This window comes from Mixophyes fleayi, chromosome 3 (genome assembly GCF_038048845.1).
Source record: "Mixophyes fleayi isolate aMixFle1 chromosome 3, aMixFle1.hap1, whole genome shotgun sequence".
In the NCBI taxonomy this organism is placed as follows: Eukaryota; Metazoa; Chordata; class Amphibia; order Anura; family Limnodynastidae; genus Mixophyes; species Mixophyes fleayi.
Window position 1 is genome coordinate 202,865,612 of NC_134404.1, and position 26,160 is coordinate 202,891,771.

Consider the following 26,160-nt stretch of genomic DNA (forward strand, 5'->3'; position numbering starts at 1 on the left):
AAATGACGCAAATTTCGGAGCTCCACCCCCATCACGCCCACCTCCCCCGGCAGGCTCCTGGAAGCCAACTTCAGAAAGTTGGTAAGTATGATTTATACAGTGTTTATTGTAGAGATCTTTCCAACTCTCATATTGCATTTTTAGCTTGCAGAGGATGCACATGAATGTGAGAGGAGGTATGCGCCTTGAAGTGCATTGTCTAAAGCATATATAGCATGAGACATGATCTGCATATCAGTGCATCACTTTTGTGAGTGGTAGTCTTTATTTCCTGTGACTAGTGTGGAGCTCCCACTGTCTTACACTAGGACTAGATTTCTATTGCTTTCTAACTTTTTTATAGAATTTTGTATAGAACTATTTACGGGTCTTTTTTCTTTGAAAAATTAAAATAATAATGAATCAATGGCTTTTAAAAAATGACTATAATGAAACTATCAAAAGTATAATAAAGTAATGTTTTAAAGTCAGTCCAAATGTAATTTACACAATTAAGTCCCTGTTAAGAGGCAATTACATATAATTACTCTTAGCATACTTAATCAGATACTTAAATTCACGCTTTCACTTATCTGTTTCTTGAAATCTATGCACAAAATACTTAGCTCCACTATGCCTTCCTGCTATATTGTATTCCTTAAAATGCCACATTTTGATCCCTACTTTCTCACCATTTTATGCCATACCTCCTTATACAAATCTCAAACACCAATCTAATCTCTAAGAAAAATAAAAGATTAATGTTACATTACATTGCTTCTCATGGATGTAGAAATGTACTTAATTATAAAAAGTTATCATCTACTTATTTATGCTGATTAAATGTAGAGCGATCCTCTCATTTAAAGCTTATTTATCTATGCATCTCAGTTAATAATGTGCAATAATGAGAACACATTTAACAAATAAAAAAATATACAATGTAAGACACTACCCAAAAGTTACAGTATTTAATGATCAGACTATAAATTTTTCATTTACTATAAATATGTCTCATAGCAACATGTTGTGAGTCGTATGCTCAACTTCAAGATCAATATAGTTGATCTTGATGAAATCCAAAACTCACCTTTTTGACCATTGCAAAAATAATGCTATTTTCTATAACTGTATGTTAACATAAAATTAAGCTAATGTCAAATATTAATATATGCTTAGCAACATGTACTTGGTTCTTTCTCATGTTTCTAAATGGAAATATGTCAATTGTTTAGTGCTATAGTACATAATGCATATCTGCTGACCTGCATACAATGCATTTGAAATTGGGTTGCCTACCATACCCTAAACAGAATAGGCACCATAATCTATTGTTTGCTAACAAAAATGTATTAATAACCAATACATCAATAAACCCAATTACAAGTATGGCTTATTTGTAACTACAATATTTTAATTTATGACTTAACACAGTCAATAAACAGTGAGAGGGATCGTGTGTAGGCTGCCCACCCCTTTCATATTAAAAGAACATTAAATGCTGGATGATCTATGTTAAAATGTTTCTGCTGTTACCTTTCTGTGATTCAGCCAATTTCTTTTCAGGTTTTTTCACTGGCTTCTCTAGAAAAGGAATTATGAATATGTTACATTATGCAAATATTCTAGTCACATATGATCTATAGTAGATTTAAACTGTTATGACAAGAAGACAACATGGACTAGATGAGTGTCATTTTTGAAATAGCTAAGATAATGTAGGAAAAAGACATGATAAATCTAAATTTTGGTATCTTTGTGAAGTTGGAAAAATATAGGAGTTATGTTTTATTAAGTTGCATAAGAACTTTCAATCCACCTAGACAGTGTTCTGAAAGCAGCAGCTTCCTCTCTCCATCTGATAGTAATACCATACTGATAACTATATATTTAATGGGGGGATGCATAGGCTTTCCTTTCTTTTGCTTTGCCAGCTCTTTTTCCTGTTTTTTCACTTGTGTCTCTACTGTGTGAAGAAATTGATGCGTGAAAGTCATGCTTCATTTTCTATAGCTGCTACTGTAGCAACACTTGGAAAATTAATGAAAATCATTTCTAAAGCTCACACCTAGAAGAAACATTGTCCATCACAATATTTTAAAATTTGACATGTTCAACCAAGTACAATTTCTAAAAAGGATGTAAAAAAATTCTACTGAATTTTTATATTATATACTATACTTTTATATTATTCATGACATTTGATGGATTACATACAACTTTATCCCAATCTGCCATATCTATCACACATTGTATATTTGTATTACTATTCAAGACATGGAAACATATATTATACTAAATTAAAAATTTTGCAGATATTAGTCACTAAAGACAGCACAGAACAATTGTTAAACCTGGGGATAAATTTATCAAGCAATGGGTTTGAAAAAGTGGAGATGTTGCCTATAGCAACCAATCAGAATCGATTTATCATTTATTTAGTACATTCGATAAAATGACAGCTAGAATCTGATTGATTGCTATAGGCAACATCTCCACTTTTTTAAACCCACAGCTTGATATATTTACCCCCTGATGTTGAAAGAGAATCTCAATCATCAATCTAGCATTATGTTGTATTTGCATCTACTGTACTGGGGTCAATAGAGGTATACTTTTCTTTAGCTTAGCTACCAACCCATGTTCTTTCACTGCTGTTTTAAGAACAATAACATTAGTTTGTTGGTGGTACATATGATGGGCATTAGCATTAGTTAATAAAATATTAACACTACTACATTCACACTACACTAAAATTGGCTATATCAGTTCTGAAGTACAGTAAGTAATCAATCAAATTAGAAATGGGGATGAAGTAAGGACCAATGTTCCCTCTAAGGTTTTAAATGTGTTAAAACTATACCAGGTCACTAAACACTTTGGTAAGAAACCAGAGTATTTCTCCAAGACTCTCCAATTAATATATAGGAGAATGTGCTGATTCTCATTTCTCCTTTTGTCCCTCCGTGCCTCAGGTTTTCCATTTCTTTATTTATATATGTGTAGGATGGGGACAGCTGAGCTAGTTCATATATCCTTTTGTATAGTGACATTATAATTATTGATATAATCAGGGGGTGGGGGAGTTTATACAAAATCTCATTGCTGTAATATGACGGAACTTCTCATTTCCAGGAACTTGGACTGTTGCCGCTTAAGCTGGAAAAAAAGACTAAATATAACTATGTTCTTCATATCGCACCTAAAAAGCATGTAATAATTTATATGTACATGTATGTTTGTTGAATATGAAAATGGATGATAACACTTGAAATATAATTGTAAATTGTGCACTTCCGAACTTCTTCAATAAAATCGTTACAAAAAATAAATTTAAAAAAAGTATACCGGTACTACTTTGAAAGTTGGTGTGACCATGGAACATAGAGGGTGTTGCTTATTTTGGGGGATGTCTGTCACCCATCACCCCACAGTAAAAATCCTCTTGAGGTATGCATACATATACGGGACAGAAAAATATAGCACAACATACCCAACAATGTCTGCTGTTCTCCTGTAGAAACATTTTATAGCTATATACCTAGGCTAGAAGGCTAGAAATATAGCTGCATAACTAGGCAAAACATATAATTACACCATGTACTTAGGATAAGCATAGATCAACTGCGCCCTAACTTTATGATTCCAACTTAAAACAAAAGCCTAAACTGGTTTTACAGAGAGGGTGTCATAATAAATAGAGTGACATAAGATGGAAGTAATATATGTAATGCTCTTTGTGCTGATAAAATACCTGTTGGTAAGTGAGAATTAATCATCTACTTATTCTGTGCAAATTACATATCCACCATTGCCAGTCATATTTTCACAGATAACCATTCACTCAAATGTCAGTATTATAATACATGGAGAAAACTGAGACTGCAAGTCACATATTGCCAACGCCAGTCATATATTATATATATATATATATATATATATATAGATATATATATATATACAAGTTAACCCGTGCATGATACTCATGCATTCTAGTCAAATCAGGCTACTTAAGGTCTTAAAAAGGTTCTTGTCATGCATTTGGGCCTAGCCCAGGCCTCCTCAGGGGAAGAGCGTTACTTCCCAACGCAAGCGCCCTTTTTAATGTGTGTTCATGAGGTAAAATTACCTCACGAAAATGAGTTTGACCCCTCAACTCGTAAATTTAGCCTTTACTACCCCTCCCACGGGGGGAAGGGAGGATGATGGAAGTTAACTGACTTCACTATTCTAATTTTTTTGTCAAATAATGTCAGTATACTAAATTTTAGGTCAATTGGATGAGCCCTTTCTGAGAAAATATTTTTTCCACACACACTAACACACGCCGCTACACATGTGTGCTCATGAGGTAAAATTACCTCACGAAAATGAGTTTGAGCCCTCAACTCGTAAATTTAGCCTTTACTTCCCCTCCCATGGGTGGAAGGGGGGATGATGGAAGTTAACTGACTTCATTATTCTAATTTTTTTGTCAAATAATGTCAGTATACTAAATTTCAGGTCAATTGGATGAGTCCTTTCTGAGAAAATAGTTTTTTCCACACACACACTAACACACGCCGCTACACATGTGTGTTCATGAGGTAAAATTACCTCACGAAAATGAGTTTGAGCCCTCAACTCATAAATTTAGCCTTTACTACCCCTCCCACGGGGGGAATGGGGGATGATGGAAGTTAACTGACTTCACTATTCTAATTTTTTTGTCAAATAATGTCAGTATACCAAATTTGAGGTCAATTGGATGAGCCCTTTCTGAGAAAATAGTTTTTTCCACACACACACACACCCACACTAACACACGCCGCTAGGCTTTTACTTTTATATATTAGATAATGCTAAGAATTTAGTAGGTCAGTGTATAACTCCGCCCAGCTGGTGGCGCTGCAGCTTGTTTGTTTTTTTACACACACAGACTAACACACGCCACTATGCTTTTATATTATAGATATATATAAAATCATCTGACTGTCAAATACAACACAGAGTCTTTCAGGAGAGATGTGTGCTAATCTTGTTGGAGGCAGTGTCATGATGTGGTGAGGGCAATAGAGGCAATTAAGAAGCCACAGACTGAGAGTTAGAGGAAAGTGTAGGGTCAAGTTAGATTAGTGATACTCAAAAACATGCAGGGAGATAAGGGTGCCAAATGCACTTCTCTATGAAACAAAGTTTATATATCCAACTTCTTGTTATTATTGTTATTATTATTATTATTATTATTATTATCATTATCATTATCATTTAATAAAATATGTGTTGCATATAATGCAGTGCATTATATATCCAATATTGTGAATTTTAAGGATATGAGACATTGAGGGAAAGGCATGCCTTTTAGGTCTGTGAAAGTAAAGCCTGTAAAGGAATCTTTGTTAATTGTCTATCGGCCCCTACACATTAAACGGACCTGGAGTTCTGGGTGGGCCATGTTAAAATGTTTACCTTTTTCTGATTTGGCTAATTGTGTTTCATGTTATTTAGCTACATAACTGGGCAAATATACAATGCAACTAAATAAATATTGAATATGTTACAGGCACATTATACATATAGTCTAATCAAACTAGATTTTGTTTTATATTGCACAGAACTAACCACTTGACAACCATATATTGCACAGAGATCCCAAAAGTGCCTGCCCTATATTGCATACATAGCCCCTAATTTCCAGCCATACACTAACCCTCATGTTCTATCAAGCTCTGCACACTGTACAAAACTCATTTATCTCAATAAATTCTCTTTAACCATATATGTCATGACATGTTGTGGCCATTTTAAAATATTGAATTAGCTTGTTCTTTTGCATCCTGTTTCAATAGTGACACTAATAAATATAATAATAATAATGTTTTGAAGTGAGTGGGTGTATGTAGAAGGTAGGTGTAGATCTGGTTTTAGTGTGTGTTTCTTATAAATGTGTGTTTGTTAAAAGTGTGAGAATTTTAATATAAAGTTTTACAAGAGTTCAACAAATGGTGAAGAGGGGGTGAACATTCTAACTGGAAACACTACTACTAGAGGACAAAATCAAACACTCTCCTGTGTATTCCTCTTACCTTCCACCTCCTACACTTGATTTATGCACTGCCTGGGCACTCCCTGTTGAACTGTTTTGCTATCCATGCATTTGAAAACTGTTTTTTCACATTTTGTTACCTTTAGTTTTGATGCTCAATGTGACCTCCCTTTCAACCAATTATGACTCTTTGTCTCACATTTCTCTTCCATGTATACAGTTTCTTTATTTACTAATAATTTTTTCGCTTACTGGTGAATATTCTTTGTAACAACTTACTCCCTCTGTAATTCCTGTTTAGCAATGTCCATATTTATAACTTCCCCTCTCCTCTGCCCTATGCTGCCTGATTCAGCTATCCCTATTCAATTTATCTACTCTCATTCCTAACATATCGTCTTCCTTTTCACCACCACCTTTCCAAGCATATTTTAATCCCACTCTCCTCCTACTTGCCTCTAACACCCTCAGTTCTATCTTTCAATTCATTACCTTACTCCCTATCCCCTTTCTAGCCTGCTGGCACCTTAAAAATACTTATCACTCCCCAATCTACACAAACTGGATCTTCTGTCATCCACATACTAGACTCTCTGGTCCTCTTAATCAATCACGTGTTCCTCCCAGTTGCTGGCAAAATCTCTCCCAAATTAGAAAAATTAAAAAATAGAGTATATAGATTGAGGCACTCTAGGGAGTATTAATCAAATTTAAAACCATGTATTATTCCCTAGAGTGCCTCAATCTATATACTCTCTCTTTTCTTTTTTCTAATTTGTTACAATATGTGAGTAAATGGGTGCACCACTCAGAATTATAGGATATAATATGAAAATGAATTACTGAATAGGGAATGCTTTATGAGTAATATTACTGATTACATTATCTTGTGCGGTTTATTTTCCTCTCTACTCTGTAAAAGCTCGCCCAACCCTAGGCCCCACGCAATCCTCATTATCATTTCCTATATCCTCCCACCCACCATGTGCCTCCACTCAAACTCGCATCCATCCACAACCTTTTCCTCTTTAATTTAATCAGACTCTTTGCCATTTCTGAAACTTTACTCTCCCTCTCTGCCGTTGTTTCACCTGTAGATATCTTCTATGGGGGTCTCTCACTCACCCACACTCCTCAACCCAATGGCCAACAATTTTGTAGAGTAGGCTTCCTACTTCTCCCCAGCTGAACATTATAAGTCATTCTTCTCCTCTTGCTTTGAAGTCCATACCACCTGATTATTCTCTCCACTCCACCTCTGCATCACTGTCATTTATCGCAGCATAGGTCTAGTCTCCTAATTCCTTGATGACTTTCCAGTTTGGCTCTTTCACTTCCTAACCACTGACATATTATTGTAGGGGATCTCAACATGTCCATCAACAAGCCTACTGTCACTGCCAGCACTAAACTTGGTTTACTTACTTACTCCTTTTTTTTCTCCTAATGGACATCGTATCCCACCTATCACAATGGACACTCCCTGGAACTCATCTTCTCCTACCTCTGCTACATATCCAGCTTTTCACCTTTCCTTCTGACTTACCTTGCCTGTCACTGCCCCTTGTACCCCAATCCATGGTCATGCAGCAACAGCCAAATCCACTTAATCCAATCATCTTCTAATCTTCACTTGTACCACTCCTCTCCCATTGCTACCCTGCCCTGCCTGGAAGCGGAAGTCTCTTTCTACAAAACTACGCTCACTGCAGTAGAATTTTCTACTATCTATCAAGAAACTGCTTGTTGACAGACTCAACACCCCACAGCCACCTTCTTCTTCACTCTGCCCACCATGAGTTCTTTGTCTCCCATTACTGAGGACAAGGTGTTTTCACTCCTCTCTTCCTCTTCCCTCTCAACCTGTCCCTTGACCCTATTCTCTACCAACTCTTCCAGTCCCTCCATCAATGGTTTATTGTACTTAGCTCATCTCTTCAACTTGTCCCACTGGCAATTTCCCTTAAGTCTTTAAAAAATGTGCTCATCTCTCCAACACTCAAGAAACAATCTCTCAACTCTACTTCTATCTCTAAATACCACACCATTATTCTCCTCCATTTTGCTTACAGACCAGTTCAGCAGCTTGAGTGCAACTGCCTAATACACTTTCTCTTTTCTCACCTTCTTGACCAACTGTAATTATGCTTTCACCCTCTGCATTCCACCAAGACTAACCTCACTAGAGAGACCAATCAACTACTCGCAACTAATTCAAACAGTCACTTATCTCTGCTCATTCTTTTTTACATTTCTGCTGTATTCGATATAGACACCTGATTTTCTCCTCGCTTTTCAAATGCTCCTTCAGTGTCTATAATTCTGCAACATCCTCTGTAAGTATTACCTCTATTTGTTGGGGTTCCTCAAAGTTTTGTTCTCAGCCCACTGCTTTTCTCTCTTTATACCGCTTTCTCTTTGTATTAATATGTCATCCTGCTAAACAAAATCTTGCTTTTGCAGTTGGGTGGAGAACAGGCACATCGGTCCTCCCATTGGAAGGAGCACAATTTTGCTCCCTTGCAATTACCGCTATTCTGAGCCACTAACTGTATAAGCAAGTGTACAAATTGTCTATGTTCACAAATGACCCATTACATGTTACAAAATTTGTTATATTTTTATAATTTTACATTTTTTTACCACCTCAATCAGTTTTCTTGTGCTGCAAAATGCAATTCATAACTCAGAATTGATGAGCTAAACCTAAATCTTTAGTTTAGGCAAAGTATAAATTTCTTGGTACTATAAAAGAGATTTTCTGGCATAACATCACTTCAGTAAAGCAGCAATAACTACCTTGTAAAACCACAGTTCACTGCATCCATTTTATTTTGAAACAAATTGTTAAATTCAGTGCTAAAGTGACTCCTCTGTAACTGTGGTACATAAACCTACTGTGGTGGAGCCTGAACTCTTGTTTGCTTACCTTTCTTTGCTTCATCTAGCACTGGTTCACATATTATATGTGTTAGAGGTACATTGTATTTTGACAACTGAAAGAATATTTATCATTAGCTGTGTAAATGGTAATGTAGCATGCAAGGTTTTAAAGTGGTGTCGCACTTTAGGATCACCTCAGATAGAGACATAATGCATATTTATGAAATGAGTCGTGAAATTTTTTAAAAGTACTTTTCCAGTATGTGACAGCATTATAATAAAACTGCAACTAAAAACCCTATATCTTTTTTTTTGTTACATGTCCCACAGTGATTGTAGCTGCTGTTAAACAACAATTTAGCTCTATAATAATGATGTTCTTTCCTAACATCTGTTCCTATTAATAAACAGTATCTCAGTGCTGTATAATTTATTTTAGTGTTCCAGATACATGTCACAAACAATTTATGTAGTCAACTTTCTTTTGTTCTATTTTTCTTTTTACATTTTATTTCACTGGTGTATATAAGAAATAAATCATAAGTATTATTATTGCTGTCACAGAGAATTATAGATAAGCATGCTGTTCAGTACCGCTAATGTAGATACCAATAATTCAGCTCAGTTGTAGTCATTGAGAATACATAATGTTTCACTACTGGGAACAGTTCATTAAAATGAAACATTTTGCAGTTGTACCTTTCTTTTCTTCTACTGGCTCCTTTTTGTGTTTTCTCTCTTGTTTCTCTAAAACATTTTTTTTTCCAGATATTAATGGCTTGTCATATTGCATAAAATACAATCAATTATACATTATTTATTAACAGCAAAACTTCCTTAAGATAATCATGTACTCTATGCAGCATATTTGTAAATAGAAAACAATTGAATTGACATACTATGTGGCATGGCCAGTGAATAACATACCACCTCCACATGGCTCTGAAGTTATTATACAAATAACTGAAATTATTTGTAGATTATAAATGAAAAGCCAACTATTTTTATTTATTTTATGTATTGAAAAATACAATATCAATTATTCTTTAAGCACTCTTGCATAATAAAAGAACTAGATTTACTTTACTTTACCCATTTACTAAACTCCCAACCTTTTAGTTTGTGATAAAGTGAAAGTAGAAGAAAATGTTGGTATTTCCCTATGCTACCGATTGATGCAATATTTGAAGCTCTAAGTCAGTGCATCAGTTTGGGTATATGGCCCGAGTGCTCCACATTCAGACTAGAGCTGCATTAGACGTAGGCTTCTTCTTCACATTACAAATTTGGTGACACATTTTATTCTAATGTAATGGAAGAAAATATATCTATATAGACACTCACCTTTCTTTACTTCTGCTGCTTCCTTTTCATGCTTCCTCACTGTTGTCACTAGGAAAGTAGATTTAATTTGTTAGTGGTATCTTATATAAGAGATTATCTATTATTTTGGTCACAAAATGGCAATGTACCTTCCACTTCATTATTACATTAATTTGGGGACACATTATAGTTCCTAATGATGCTAAAAATGATAATACAATAACTCACCAATGAAAGTATAACAGATTATCACACTATTAATATCAATAGTGCTCCTATGTTTCTTAAAGAGACTTTTAAACTTTTATGAGATCTGTGTTCATTAGAAATCAAATGGCACATCACCCTCTGTCCCTCTAGGCCTGCTTCCCTAGCCCTTTTTTCTTGAGTCCAGCCTACTTCACGTTGGATAATACCATCACTCTTACTCACTGTCCCATAAAATTACTTGACCTGCATTACCAAGTTATCTGTGTGTAATCTGTTAATTAGTAGATGTTTGGTCTTTGGATAATTATTTTTAGTTTAATAATGTATTATATAATGTATTATGAATCATTGCTCTCTGCTTTATGTATACTAGTAAATATCATGTTTGGCACTGGAGAACTTTTTGGGCACATTACAAATAAAGGAATAATAACATTATTATTATTTTTACTATCATTATTATTATTATTATTATTAATAATAATAATAATAATTATTATTAATAATAATAATAACAGCAATAATTGCATAATGTTTAAGATTTAAATACATGCTAAAATCTGTTGTGTTTACTGTTGATGCAAAAGTAAGTATAAAAGTCTACTGATTCACTATATTCATACTAGTAACCCATTTGGAACCTTAGGACTCATGCCTTTTCCACTTGTTGGGGTGAGGAGTAGCCACAACTCTTACTCACTAAATTAAATTAGGAAATCTGTTCATTTTGCTACCACTTAATTAACTGTTCCCAAATAATAACATTGATCTGGAAACCAATATTTTGCCCTTGATGATACTTGATACTGATTTCTTTACTAGTGTCTCCAAAAAGAAAATATGTGACTTACAAAAATAAAATGCCTATAATTTGCATTTGATGGCAAAAAATGTAATCAACATTCCAATATGAAGAGACCTAGGCTCCATGTCCAGCATTTTCTCTATATTGCCAAAATCCAAAGAAACCATTAGTTAACATAGATTTACTACCATTCCTTTTCCATTTTCATTTATGTAAGCAAGATGTCAAGATTCCCCACCCTCACAAACTGCCCATAGCCCCCTAAAACAAGTGCTAGTTCATTTTCACACTGGAATGTTTTCTCACATGACCAACAACTTGTTGTTATATAGTATTATATGGTTACCTTTCTTTGGTTCTGCTGGTTGTTTCTTCACTACTGTGTCTGTGGAAAAACAAAAATGCATAAATATCATATTTTTTAGTACTACAGATTATTTTTTTCTATTGGACCCAGCTGGACCAAAAACATGTCCCATTAATCTACAGGAAATCCTCGGTGGCTCTTTCTTCCACCCACAAAAGGAATTTTATTAATTCATACAAATGATGGCACTGCTAAATCATGGCTTTATTGACATTAATATATCTATAGCAAGTAAGAGGCCAGGACAATTATCCTGAAACAAATACCCTTTTTATTGATTTTCTTTTAATAGCATAGAGGAATAAATATGCATTTATATATGAAACTTGTTTTTATTATTATCTTACTAAAAACTTTTTCAATATTCTTTCTTCTTTACAAATACAAGTATGGTCTAATTTGGTTATAAGACCAGAAAACAAAGGTATAGATTTATCTATTTTTTTCTATTTTTTTTAACCATGGTAGAACCTTATGAATAATAGAAGTTTTATTATTCTACCTAGACAAACACCTCTCTGAAAACCTGTCTATGCCAGAATATTGATCATGATCATCATTGATTTATTCATAACCCATGTTGGGTCTATGTGCTCTACCCAATTACGGGAAAGCTGTTGTGATTTGATACTCACATAGAGGCCCCTTTGCTGTCAATCACATCAAGCTTCTAGTGTAGAAGGTTGTTTGTCGTACTACTCTTTTTTAACCCAATGATTACCGATATATTACTTCAAGACAGGGATAGGGCATCAGTTTTAGTAATTCATTTTATACAATTTAATTACCAGTCATCATCATCAAGTTGACGGTGATTGTTGTATATGACAATAAAGGCTAAGAACCCCATTAGCTGTGGTTTGAGCAACGATATGCTATTAGGAAAGTAGACCTGCTAATTAGTCCCACACATTAAAAAATATAGATAATTATATATATATATATATATATATATATATATATATATATATATATATCTTTCTTTCTTTTTTTTAAACTGGAAAGTTGCACACATTTACACATATTTTTACGAAACCAATATACCATTATGGTTACCTTTCATTGGTTCAACTGAATATTTTTGTGCCTCTAAAGGTGATAATATTAATCGTTGAGTAACATTTTATATACTGTATGCAATCTCCTAAAATAAAATAATATGGACACAGTGTGCTGTATTCACATTGTCTTATTTTATATTTTATAGCCTCAAATAAAATGTGATAACAAGCAAAACTGTTAATAGCATATTATATGGTAAGCTTTAGTTAGACCTCAGTAATTGCTATCTACTTATCCCCAAAAGTGCTTTTGTCTTCTTCTTTTTTGTTAACAAAAATGTATTTCCATTAATGTCTCAATTTTAGTAGAAAAAAAACTATGCAATTATGTCAGACTTCAACAGCAGTGAGAATAAAGGCAACTAATTTGTGAGCACCTATCATATTTTTTGTGTTAAAGTGTAATCAATTTTGAATTGTGCAGGGTGAAAATGATGCACATGTGGCACAGTACAGAGTTGAAGCCATCAAGAGGGTGTCAGATGCATCTTAAGGATATCTTGACTTATAATTATGGGCAGCTGTCATACGCCAACACTTTTCTTCTACCTTGGATGTCTATGAGGTAATCTCTCCCAGCACCATAGATAGACTGCTGCAGAATGTTTTGTTTTTTTATATGGCTAATTAGTCACTCAGCATCCCATTCTCTTACAGCCACTGTTCCCTCTGCCAGACTTAAATTATTTCTTATTGTGTCTCACAAAAGAATTCACTGTTTTGTTTTATATCATGAAACTCATATTGATTATGTCAATCAAATATTGCACATAGCCCATTATCCTCCATCATTGTATTTTAATGTAAGTGACTTACAGAGCATGCTTGGCTTCAACTGCACAGTTACAACAGTAGAGTCAATGCATAGTAATATATAGTACATCTATGCCACATGTTTAATATGTTATTTGATTTTCTTTTCAGTATGTCAACATTCAATGTGATATTGGAATTTTTATGGTTCTCTATGTCTAAACATTGAAAAAAAAATATTAATATTTTATAATATGTAAAAAAGGCCAAAAAAGTCAAAGGGGCATATTCAATTGTTAAAAAGTCGCACGGCGTTAAAACTAGTAAAGTTAATACGGTAAAATCTAGCTGGATTTCAGCTCGCGGCTCAGGGAGCTGCGAGCTGAAATCCAGCGAGTAAATTACCGTAAAAATAACAACCAAGGTATGCGGAGGTAAGCCCGAGTCTGCCACAAAAACACTCATGCACAAAGTATATAATTAAAAAATGTTTATTCTAACATGTAAAAAACCATAATAGGTACAACCAATGTGGGCTGTTACCAGTGCCAAAACAATTGGTAGCGAGGTAGGTGCACCTACACGCTGACCAGTTATTATATATATACCAGTCCAGCAACTGTATAAAAACCGTTCCACTCTATTATTATAGAGATTATGATATGATTTTCACGGAATTTCCAAACCCTATTTAGGGATAATAATAAGGAGAATAAAGTGGTGTGTTTAAGAGGTCCAACTCCGGAATAACTGATGAAATCCAATACGGAATGTCAAAAGGTAACAAAAAGTCTCTTACCAATTTCTGGCGATGTATTATATTATTCCAGTGCATCTTTCTACCAACCGTTCACCTTTATACTTTTGAAGAGTCCCGGAGGAGACGGGGACGCACTTCTATGACGTCAGTCACTAGCGGGACCACGCGCTAGTGTTTGGAGTTGATGTGGTGAGAACAAGAGCTATACACGGAGCTCCGTATAATATCTACATCTAGAAGAGGAGGATCCATGTCGGTTATACAGTACATAGTACATATCAAGGTACCGGTCTTATAATACATCGCCAGAAATTGGTAAGAGACTTTTTGTTACTTTTTTTTCCATATTGGATTTCATCAGTTATTCCGGAGTTGGACCTCCCAAACACACCACTTTATTCTCCTTATTATTATTATCCCTAAATAGGGTTTGGAAATTCCGTGAAAATCATATCATAATCTCTATAATAATAGAGTGGAACGGTTTTTATACAGTTGCTGGACTGGTATATATATAATATCTGGTCAGCGTGTAGGTGCACCTACCTCGCTACCAATTGTTTTGGCACCGGTAACAGCCCACATTGGTTGTACCTATTATGGTTTTTTACATGTTAGAATAAACATTTTTTAATTATATACTTTGTGCATGAGTGTTTTTGTGGCAGACTCGGGCTTACCTCCGCATACCTTGGTTGTTATATTTATCTATTTTTGGGGTGCAGATCCCCAGCGTTGGTACCGAGTCTGAGCAGTCATTTCAGTGCCGGACTAAGTTATATTTTGAGTAAATTACCGTATTAACTGTTTTTCGGCGCACGATTACAGTAATAACGGTAATCGTGCACGGACCGCAGGATTTTTGGCGTTTCTGCCGACAATTGAATATGCCCCAAAGAGTTTAGTCAATTCTGAACATAGACATTTTAGAGTTGGTCTTGAAGCCACTATGTTTATTCCTAATTGACAGCGTGCTTCTGTAAAATCCCCTGTTCCCTCAAAAATGATTTAAAATATTGTGGAATATTATTATAAATTGCTACTTTAAGAGTTATCTATGCCCCTTGTCTCACAACATGCCTGAAAATACCTACAGAATTTGTTTTACATTATCGAAGAATGACAGAGTAATCTAAAAAATTATATTCTTTGGATGATGATGTTGTTATACATTTCTGATATTATTAGGACCCCTTTTTGTTCTTCGACTGTTTATCTGAAAAAATATGTAGTTACCTTTCTTTGATTCTGCTACTTGTTTTTTATGTTTTTTCACAGGTGTTTCTAAAACAGACAAAGTTATTCTGTCAGTAAAATTTAATTGTACAACAATTTCATCAGAGGTGATTTTGCGGGGTATCACAGTGCTGTGGACATAGGTTCAACTCTAACCAGGTCACACTATCTGTGAGTCTGTATGTTTTTCTTCCACAATGTAAAATCATACCGGTAGGCTAATTGACTCCTGTCAAGAATGAACCCTAATATATGTGTGATATTGTGAATTTTGAGAATTTAGACTGTAAGTTCCATTTTACGATGCATCGGTGTGAATGACTTGATCTTTGTAAAGCACTGCATAACATGCTGGCACCATATAAAAAAAATAATAAAAATATCACAAAGATCGATGGTGCTCAACAGTTGTGCCTTTTTTATTGTGTCATTGTTCTGGAGCCCCAAAAGAAGCAGCTCCCAACTAACATTTAAGTGCCCATAAAACAAAATCTGGGACCTACAGATTGTACAACTATAGATTATTTTATAGATAGACTAGATATGCTGGCTTCATAAAAATAAAAGAAGGATTATTTATCGGTGTCAGACTGTTAGAGGCATTGGGGGGGAAAGGGGGCAGTCAAATTTCCTGTAAGTAACACATTATATTTTAGCTTCACATACAGAACTCCATCACCAGATGCACTTTGTGTGGAATTCTCCTTCCATATTCTACTAATTCTGAAACTTTTGTCCAATGACAAACTTCATAAGATCTTCGACATGTACAAAATATGTATTTTGTAGAAATATTGCCAAAATATTTAATTCATATCTACTTGAAGCAACTGCAGCTTATCTTTGTTATTAATTATGTTTAGAAAAATGTTTACCTTTCTTAAGTTTCGCTGGTTCCTTTTTGTATTTTTTCTCTGGTGTCTCTTAAAAAAGAATTGATGAATTAGAATCATACTACTCTACCCTTGTGACAAAATAATCTGCTTTCAAATTTAAATAAATTTTTATTTGCTCAGATCTGCTGGATCTCAACTCTAATTCATTCTGTCTATTTACCATCACCCATATACAATTTATGTGGGAGCACCATGCAACATAACACAGTAAATGAAAGCTAAAGATGACTCTTAAAAGCTGAAATATAGGGGTTATTTAGGGTGTATAAAGCGGGTACAGCTATATTAAAACAGTAATAACTAGCTACTTGCCTTCTTGATTCTACACATGCCATCAATTTTCAAAATGAAGCAGATTCAACAAACTTGAAAGACATAATTTTTAAAGCTGGTATTTTTGCATGTTTAGAGATATTGATGTAGGATATGTCCTGTTGTATATTTTCTGTCTGTCTAATTCTTTCAGCAGTGATGTTTGCCAACAAAGGCCATAGCAGTCTTGGAATGTTACATGTGAGATTATTGAATAATTGAATTGATGATGACTGAGATCTTACAGTTTGCATTTGACAAATGTCATTAGCTGCAGTCACAGAATGATCAACTTGTACATCATTATTACCCTCATCACCATCAGCATGGACAACGCTAGATGTATAATTTGTAACTGGAATATGGTTTGTCAGGACTTGTTTTTTTTCCCCTAAGAAGACTATTATGCCCTTTCATATATTGGATCAATCCTAGTCCCCTGGCAATGACAACAAACCCTTGCACATAGTGCGCACTCAATAATTGCAGTGTTATCAATGTCATTCTGAAAAAAGTAAAACAATTTTTGACTTGCAGGGGCTTTAGGCCTATTACATAATGCATGACTGTTATTTCTGAAATAAGGAACTTTACTGGCACCTGTTTGCTAATGGTACTAATGACAAAATGTTTTTTTTTTTTTTTTTGCAACACTAGTTAAGATAGCAAACAATGTATTGCTGAGGTATTTTAACACCTATATGGTAATGACAAGTACAGAAACAAAGGATTTTGTATTTACTAAAGTACTGAATGAAATAAAGGGCAATGTGAACATGTGGAAATTTAAACAATGCAAAAAAGCAAAACATTAACACAAATCTAGAATATAGATAGAAGAATAATCCAGTAAGATTCAGTTTTTTTCACTGAAGAAGCCACAGATTTGTGGTAAAATGCATTTTGAACCAAACTACATTCTCGCACAGCCTTTAAATCTTTAAACACCTTCTAAAAACTCATCTTACCCTACTCCCACCTACATGAACTACACATTAGCACCTTCACAACTGTCCCAATCTCCACTCTGATCCACACGCGCTCTTCTTGTTTCAGCTGTGCAATCTTCCGATTAGCAAATGCACTCATTTTGCAAATGAGCAGCATTCACGATGGTCTGACACATAATCTTGTTTTAATATAATAACTACAAATATAATGGTTTAAAATGTTGCACATTAGAAAAGTATATTCCTATTTATAGCACTAAATATAGCAGATATATTACATAAGAACATATTTGATCTTCATTTAGATTTTTATCTATAAGAATCTTCTTAATTTCCTGCACATAATAAGAAACAGTATATTTTTGTTACCTTTTTTTGGTTCAGGCAGCCCTGCTTCATGTTTTTCCACTGTTTCTAAAAAAGGCAATAAGAATATGATTCAACAGGCAAAATTATCTTTTTATAACTACCTTTCCTTAGTTGTTCATGTATCTCTAAAACTGGACATAGCAAAGTCGAAGTAAATTGTTTGTAAAATAGAAAATATCATCTATAGTATGTTATATACTTATTACCACTAATTTTACTTTAGTCTGTCATCACTACTGTGAGTAAAATTAAACTGTATGGAAAATATTTACTGTCATTTTGCCACCAATTTTATATTTTTTCTGCCTTCTTTACTATTAGAGAACACTCCCATGAGCAATACTTCCACTTAGGTTGTTTTACTAAGTAAACTGTTCCCAGGTGCTCTCCAAGGGCCTGATGTAGAGTTGGATGCAATTTACACTTAAATCGTAAATGTAAATTGCATCCTGTAATTTATATAGGATGCCAAGTTGCACGTCTACTTAAATCCATGCGACTTAGAATACTATGCAAATTGCACAAACCCACCTCTTTATCTGCCTTATGGGCCGATGTGCATGATACATTTAAGTGTATTAGTCACAGCGCCCTGTAAGGCAGATAAATGACCTGGTCACCTCCTCCCACGCTCACATCCAAGACTTCTTCTGCGCTGCCCCCTCCACTGGAAGTAGCTCCCCTGCTCCATCAGAACATCCCCCAACTTGTCCAGCTTCAAACAGGCCTTAAAAACCCACCTTTTCCTCAAAGCCTTCCAGTCTCCCACTTAACTGCCCTCCTTCCTGTCTCCCACTTACCTCCCCCCTCGTCATTCTCCTCTCCCTCCCTCTTACCCCTTTCCCATCTCCGCCTCAGTCCTCCCCCTTTCCTCTTCCTATCCTTGCATCTCTGTCTGTCCTACCCTCCCTTTAAATTGTATGCTCCTTCGAGCAGGGCCTCCTCTCCTCCTATTCTCTACCACTTTAACTCTGATCTCCAGCTATTTGCCTCTTCCGTGAGGTCCTTCTGCCCTTCTACCCCTCTCTCGTCCCCGCTGGGGACTCGCACCTGTCATTTAGCCGTACTTTGAGCTTCCGAGTTACTGTTCTTTTTGTTAACTGTACCATGCTGTCTCACCCTGTACTGTGATTCTGTCTGTCCCTGTACGGTGCTACAGATACCTAGTGGCACCTTATAAATAAAAACTAATAATAACTAATAATAAAAATAAATTAAAGTAAAAAAAAAAAAAAGAAATGGTGTGCCTTCCCCCTCTAAACAGCACTAGGGTTGGTTAAGCGGTCTGGGAGATGGTGCACACATTTTTTTTAAAATGTAATCATTTTTTTACTTCTTTTTCTACTACAGCAAGGCCTGTTGCACCAGGAGAAGTCATCCACAAAAAATAAGTCTCCTAGAGATCTATCTGCAGCTGCTTTCACACAACATAGCATGTAAAGTGCATGAACACACCTTTACACTGCTAGGCTCTCTCAGTATATCCACTGTTTCACCTTTCTAACCGCTAAGAGGTGCAAGTGGGAGATCGTCTCAGTCTGAGTGCAAACTGAGATGGATCCTTGGCTAAAAGTGCTTTTTGCACTCAACTCTACATGAGGCCCTAAGAGTGCATAATTCCAGGTTTCCTTAAAGAATCACAAGTGAAAGGGTTACTACGGGGCTCTTTTAGAATAAGTTCATTACTTGATTACCTGTCATGTGCTCGTACAAAAAGTGATTTAAAAAACTGACTTCAATTCAAGAAGGTCAAACAGATTTGAACAAGTTTGATCATCTTTCAGACTTTACAACCATGCCTGTTTGCACACGATCAAGCTGGTTCCCACATGGGTAAGCAGGTTCGCACATATGCACACAAGCTTAAACACATTTCAGCTATAATTCCTACATTCTGCATATTTTCATTGTAAGCTGCAAAATTGAATGCTGACGGTATACCGCTCACAACAAAATTTGAAAACAGTAGTGTTTGAACTTCAATTGAATTTTTTTTAAATAGTTTTATGTTAATTAAAAATATTTGTAATAAATTTGTGTTTTTAAAAATGTAAAAGAAAACATGTATGTCAAATGTGAACCTTGCCATAAGTGAACTGCAAATGGCAACAGCAAATCTGAGCCGCAATTTCAAACCACAATTCAAATCAGGGTCTATTGATTTTAGTATTTTTTGCTACCAAACTGGTGAAAAGTCTCTTGCTTTAAATAGCTGTTTGCATACAAATGTAATTACCTTCTGTAATCTACTACAAAATAATGTATTCTGAGTGGCTCACTGCAGTGTTATTTCACAGATTCAGTACAAAATAAATTACACTTCTGCAGCAGAGAAAGTCTGATGCATTAAAGAAAATGTTACTAGTAGCTCTCATGTATATTGCAGCTTGCTATTTATGTTTATTAAGCTACATTACCACGTAAAGTTCCCCAGTTCCTCCCCCTTCTCCTCCTTGCAGCCATTTTTCCCGAGGTTCTATTGTTCATCTAACAGCTCTAGCCATGGACCAGGTCTCTATTACAATGTGGAGGTGGGGTGTGAGTGGGAGGACCAATCAGAAGCTGGAATAACAGGTATTGCACCTTCTAATTTGTCTTCGGTTGACACCCCATTTCCTCAGACATATTAAAGTGGTAAAAAAAAATGTTCATCTCGTATGGGTGGTAATGCAGATATAAATAAAATATTTCTGTTCAAATTAGTGAGAATGGTAAGGTTTTTCATTTATTGGTGAGAGTTTATTGAAAGTCACACCAATAAAATTATTATGCCCAGTTAGCAAAGAAAGTTATGTGATTTGCAAGTCATTGCTGGTGAAAATTTGAGGTCATTTGTCCATTTAACATAATTGTCTTTTTAACTCATAAAAGAAAGTAGTGGAATTAATAAACTACTTTTTATAACTGTAGCAGTACTTGTATGCATTGAGTCTCAGTAATGGTTTCAACATTTTAATTCTACTATGTATACAATATTGAATTATTTTCCATGCAGAGAAGTATTTAATATTTACCTGTGTCAATGTCATACAGTGGATACAATGAGAGATTTAAATCTCCTCCTAGACGAGCAATTCCTTGTTGAAAGCCCTGAAGAGCAGCTAATATCTTCAAAAGAGCATTTATTTGCCCTGAAATAAACAATGAAGCATTAATAAATTTGACATCACACTGTTAATTATATTGTTATGCATTTCAATATTTCAAGTGGCAATGGGGCATAGTTTACTAAATACAACTACAGAAGAACACAAATTATTGAAAAAAATCTAAAACCAGGACAGTTGGAATGTAGATGGGATACGATTTCCACTAGTAAACTACCTTAATTGTAATTTGTCAGTGATTATGTTTTAATTGAATTACTGTGATAATGAAAGTTAGCAGGTGTATATGGATTTGTTTTGGCACCAGAAACTACAGTATTTTGATATAGAAGAATTTAAAATTTAATTTGATTAAGAGAAATGTAACAGAGTGGATACGAGATACCATATGTGGTTTTTAGGGGCATATTCAATTGTTGTTTTTCCGCGCCGCGGAAAAACAACTACAGTTAATACGGTAATTTGTAACTGGATTTCAGCTCGTGGCTCAGGGAGCTGCGAGCTGAAATCCAGTGAGTAAATTACCGTATTAACTGTTTTTATGGTAATTGCTGCACGTTATTACTGTTACTACGGTAATTTCAATGCTGATTTTGCTCGTCCCTGAGCCATGAGCAGAAATCTGCATTGAAGATGATGCACTAATGGTAAAAATGCGTACCCCGGGTTGTTCTAAAGTATTGAATTCGTATGATTGTCCCAGTTTGTGGGTGTGTCAGATCCCACGATTATATTTATTTTTCAAACTGATTCCACACGGATGAAGTGGATATTAACATCATCACTCAACAACATTAATCAAAGTTCATTTGTTAAATTTGCTTATTTCAGATCCAGTAAAGTTCTAAGTAATATGTACTACTAGACATCAGCTTTCACTTTATGGAGTTTTACAATTACAATTAAAATCATCATTATCATCATCATCTTGTTTTTCTATGCAGGGATCGCACCTCCAGTCTGCCCCATTAATACATGTTCAGTTTATAATGTTTGCTCCAAAATTATACTTAGCACACGTGTATTGAACTAAAGTTTTTCTAATTCATTACTTACCTGTCTCTTTTGGTTCTTGCTCCTCCTTTAACAGTGGTGTCTCTATTAAATACAACAAAGAATTAAGTACACAAATGTGTCTTCCTAAAAATTCTAAAATATATTTTTACAATCAATCATCTTATTGCTATGATATTCATTGAGTTATTTACTCTGTTTCTGCATTATAAGTTATAAATGAAATGTTAAAATTTGTGATTGATAGAAACAAATTTTAGCGAATTAAAGAGTAGTTTAAGAAAAATTATGTGAAAACTTCTAAAATGTATTAAAATGTTTTAATATTCAAATAAGCTATTTTAATAATATGTTAATTTTGAAATTGAGCAAAAAATATTTTGTTATAGAATATTGCCACTGAAAAAGTTAAATGTACCGGCATCCAATTCCTCCCCTCCTCTTCATTCATCTCCATTTCCCTTCTTCTTTCCTTCTTCTCCCCTCTACCTTTCCCCCTTTCCATTCTGTCACTTCTCTCCCTTCTCTCCTTCCCATGTTTCATCCCTCCCGTCTTCGCCTCTCTCACTCTTTTTCCTACTCTTTCATCTTCCTCCCCTCCTCACCATACTTATTAGAGATGCTTGAATCAGTTGTGGTTCGATTCTAAGACCAGTTAGGCAAATTAGTTTTAATATTTGTCAGAATTTCTTGAATTTTAAAACCAGCTAGAAATTGAGAAAGTTGAACAGGTTTGAACTTGTTTGAGGCTGTTCAACAATGTGTCGAACTGGTTTGACAGTGTTTGAATTGGACTGTGCTTGCGAGCCTTAAACAGAATTCTCAAACATGATCGTTGAACCTTGAATGCCAATGGTGAAAATGAGTTGCAAACAGCAAAAAGACCCTCAAGTTTTCAGAACTAGAAAATTAAAGCTGCTATATAATCCCAACTGCCGGCATTTGCTGCCCTCGGAAAGTATAGGAGCCTGGGAGCAGGCGTGTCGCACATGTGGTCTGTCTTATTTATAGTAAGTCTGCATTTCCTCTATATTGTGATTATTGAAATCGGCTTTATTTTGCCGCTATACTGATTGTCTGATTTAACAGCATCAGTATAACGTACACCACACGGATAAATAGTATATTGTATAGTGAAATTAGGGAACTTAATATAGTTGGAACAAGATTTACATTATGGCTGCTCATAGCCAAGACATTGGAAACAGAACATGAATAGTTTGAGATGAAATGGATGGGATTATAGCCATTGAAGGCATACAGGAGATATTATACAATCAGTACAAGGGATAGCAGTTTTGACCTCTTGCTTATGTCCCTGACTATGGTTTTGTCCTACTCCACAGTACCCAATCATTGGCACCTTTCTTTGTTAGACTGTTAAGTGTCAGTAATGTTTCATCTATCTTATGTTCTGTGCACAAGTCCTGAGGACAATGGAGCACTGGTAAAGGGCCTACTGGAGATGAAGACTTATGGAAAAAGGGGCTGCTAGAGAAGAGGGGTGGATTAGCCTCTACCACTTGTGTTTGTCCAAGGAGAATGTGACAGTACATTACAGCGCATAAAAAAATGATTGGCTATTAAACACAAAATTGCTCTGTGGATACAAATACAGCTGTGATTTGCATAGTTTTTGCTGGGGAATATCAATACAAATCCTGAAAGTGACAACAAATGCCACATCCATGCTGTCGGTGGGATTAAGGGTTTAGTATATGGATCAAGACATTGTAAAATATTATGTTTATAATGTGTCTAGAGTAACTGTAATTCATGATTCAAAAGATGAGCACTTACCTTTCTCTATTTCGGGAGCTTCCTTTATCAGCTCTCTGTCTTCAATCTCTATAAATAATATATGTGATGTATTAAATATTATTATATACAATGCATGCACAAATAAAAACCAAGGGATGTCATTCTACAGTGTTATGTAGTAGAGAGGTTTCTGAAATTTGGATTAAACTAGAAGATGCTTATGTTAAAATAAATAACATTAATCAAAATAAAACAATACATAACAAATGAGCAATTAAATAAATAAATATAATGGGCCATTGGGCTCCAAGTATCTTAAACACTAGGGGGATGATTCATTTAGCAGCGAAACATTGTGGATGTTGAGGTACTATGGTATTTCTCTTCACATCCCTCTGGGGGGGTGGCAAAGAGAAATCTGCAATGTTACATCGATGCAGAGTGCCCCAAGATATACATTTAAAAGAAGTCAACAATTGTAAGGAGAGTTCTTAATGTAGTTCGACCCAAGAAATTTATGGCTGCCAGAGCTTGCTGGGAGCAGTAGTGCTACATATGAAAAAGCTTTTTTTTTACTTTCACACATTATTACACCAACATGCACCAGCTAGGAGTGTTGGGAGAAGCCCTAGTTCTTTCAGCACTGGATTGTCTTCTCATTGGGTGGCTCCACATTTTTTTGTGATTCCCCTAGGGAATTCAGCAATGAGCTAAACAGACTGGGCAATGTCCCACTATAACACTTTGATGAGTTATACACATCTTGAAATAGGTGCAAGTGTAATAAACACGTAAATGCACCATTTTTGGGGCACACAATTTACGTGTACATTTTGGATGCAATTGCAGATCATAATGCATATATAAACAAGTAAATGGTGCAAGTCACATCAAATTAAAGCTCTGGCCATCCCCAAAATGACAAGTTTATTCTATATTAATGTTTAGCAATTTTACAAAAGCAGGTTTCAGTCATTTCCTTTTAAATCGATTTAGGAAAAGTTACCTTTAGTTATTTCTGCAGGTTCTTGTTCAGGTTGCTTTATCGGTTCCTCTGATGAAGATAATATTAAATTGTGAGTGGATTTTTAAAGTAAAAGATTACAAAAACAACACAAAACCCACCACTAAATGACTTGACCTTTAAAAATGCAAAGGTCCAAGAATGTACACATAACATGATGGGTTCAGATTCAGATGTGGTTCATGTTGGCAAATTATCAAATGCTCTTGCCTTCCCTACAGTATAATCACTGGAGTTAGAACAGTACCTGGCTGAGTCACATCCTTTTCTTTCAAAACATCTCTCTCTGAAAATAATGAAACGTATTAAATTACATTTTGTTTTCTTTCCTTTTTTATTTTGTTAATAAATGAAGAAATGCACATTGAAAAAAATATTGATTCTTAAAACCAAACAAGTATATAATTATGTGTTATGATAATTTAACAAATGGTGCCGTTCCACTTGAGTCTATGGTTATATTTCTCTTTAACTCAATGAAGTTGGATATGTTTGTGATGATTGTTTAAAGCACATTTTTTTCAGTAGAGAACACATGGGAGAGCATGAGATAAAGTGAGTGTTAGAACGACCTGTAGCAAATCAGAGAATTATAACAGAAAAGCATACTGAGAATATTATGTGCCTGTTAGTGCACTGACTGCAATACATTCACATAGTAACACTATGGAGTTGGTGATGTTCGTGCAGCTTGATTCAAGAACATGCTCTTCACTATGGCAGGCACTGGATCTTGCTGTAAGTCTACCACTACTTTTCTTTATCCTTATGTGCAGTTTAAGATGGATAATATAAACATCATGAATTTAATTTTTTTTCATTTTTTTATTCTAATTACACTTGAATTACACATATTCATTTTACCCAGATATGATCATGTGGAAGGGATTCCACCTAAGAGATGTTTTGCCACTCTCTAAGAACTGTAGAGTTTGTGAGCTGTGAATACAGATAGCTCTTTCTATAAAGTCTTCCATGGGCTGGGGAAGCTGTTGTCACAATTCACTTGAATAAACTATTAAATATGCTCTTTGCACTAATCTCTATGGTTATTATTAGCTAAATATATAAATTATGGATGGTTCCCACTTCTACGATATATCCTATAGGAAGAGAAATAATGTGGAATAAAATGTGTGATGTGTCGCCAGGGCCTAAGGTATATAACACCAGGGGGCTTAAAGTCCACATACTTATAAATAATATATTGCTAACATAGGATGAAAAAATGTATACAAAAGAATGGCTTGACAAATGATAAAGAGATGCAGACATATATGTATGTATGTAATGAGATAAATTAACAAAGTCTGACCGAGATTTAC

At 34.9% G+C, this 26,160-nt stretch overlaps 1 protein-coding gene across 1 annotated transcript in view; it reads right to left on the bottom strand.

Moving 5' to 3' along the window:
* Positions 1-26,160, bottom strand: part of TRDN (triadin) — a 535,205-nt gene that overhangs the window by 153,760 nt on the left and 355,285 nt on the right. Inside the window, exons 50-61 of the mRNA XM_075200931.1 lie at positions 25,083-25,121; positions 24,818-24,865; positions 23,851-23,898; positions 22,093-22,134; positions 20,944-21,060; positions 17,930-17,974; positions 16,278-16,325; positions 15,403-15,450; positions 11,572-11,610; positions 10,232-10,279; positions 9,587-9,634; positions 1,516-1,563 (exon numbers count right to left, since the gene is read on the bottom strand). Of these exons, the coding sequence (XP_075057032.1) occupies positions 1,516-1,563; positions 9,587-9,634; positions 10,232-10,279; positions 11,572-11,610; positions 15,403-15,450; positions 16,278-16,325; positions 17,930-17,974; positions 20,944-21,060; positions 22,093-22,134; positions 23,851-23,898; positions 24,818-24,865; positions 25,083-25,121 (618 nt within the window). The remainder of the gene's footprint in view (positions 1-1,515; positions 1,564-9,586; positions 9,635-10,231; positions 10,280-11,571; positions 11,611-15,402; positions 15,451-16,277; positions 16,326-17,929; positions 17,975-20,943; positions 21,061-22,092; positions 22,135-23,850; positions 23,899-24,817; positions 24,866-25,082; positions 25,122-26,160) is intronic.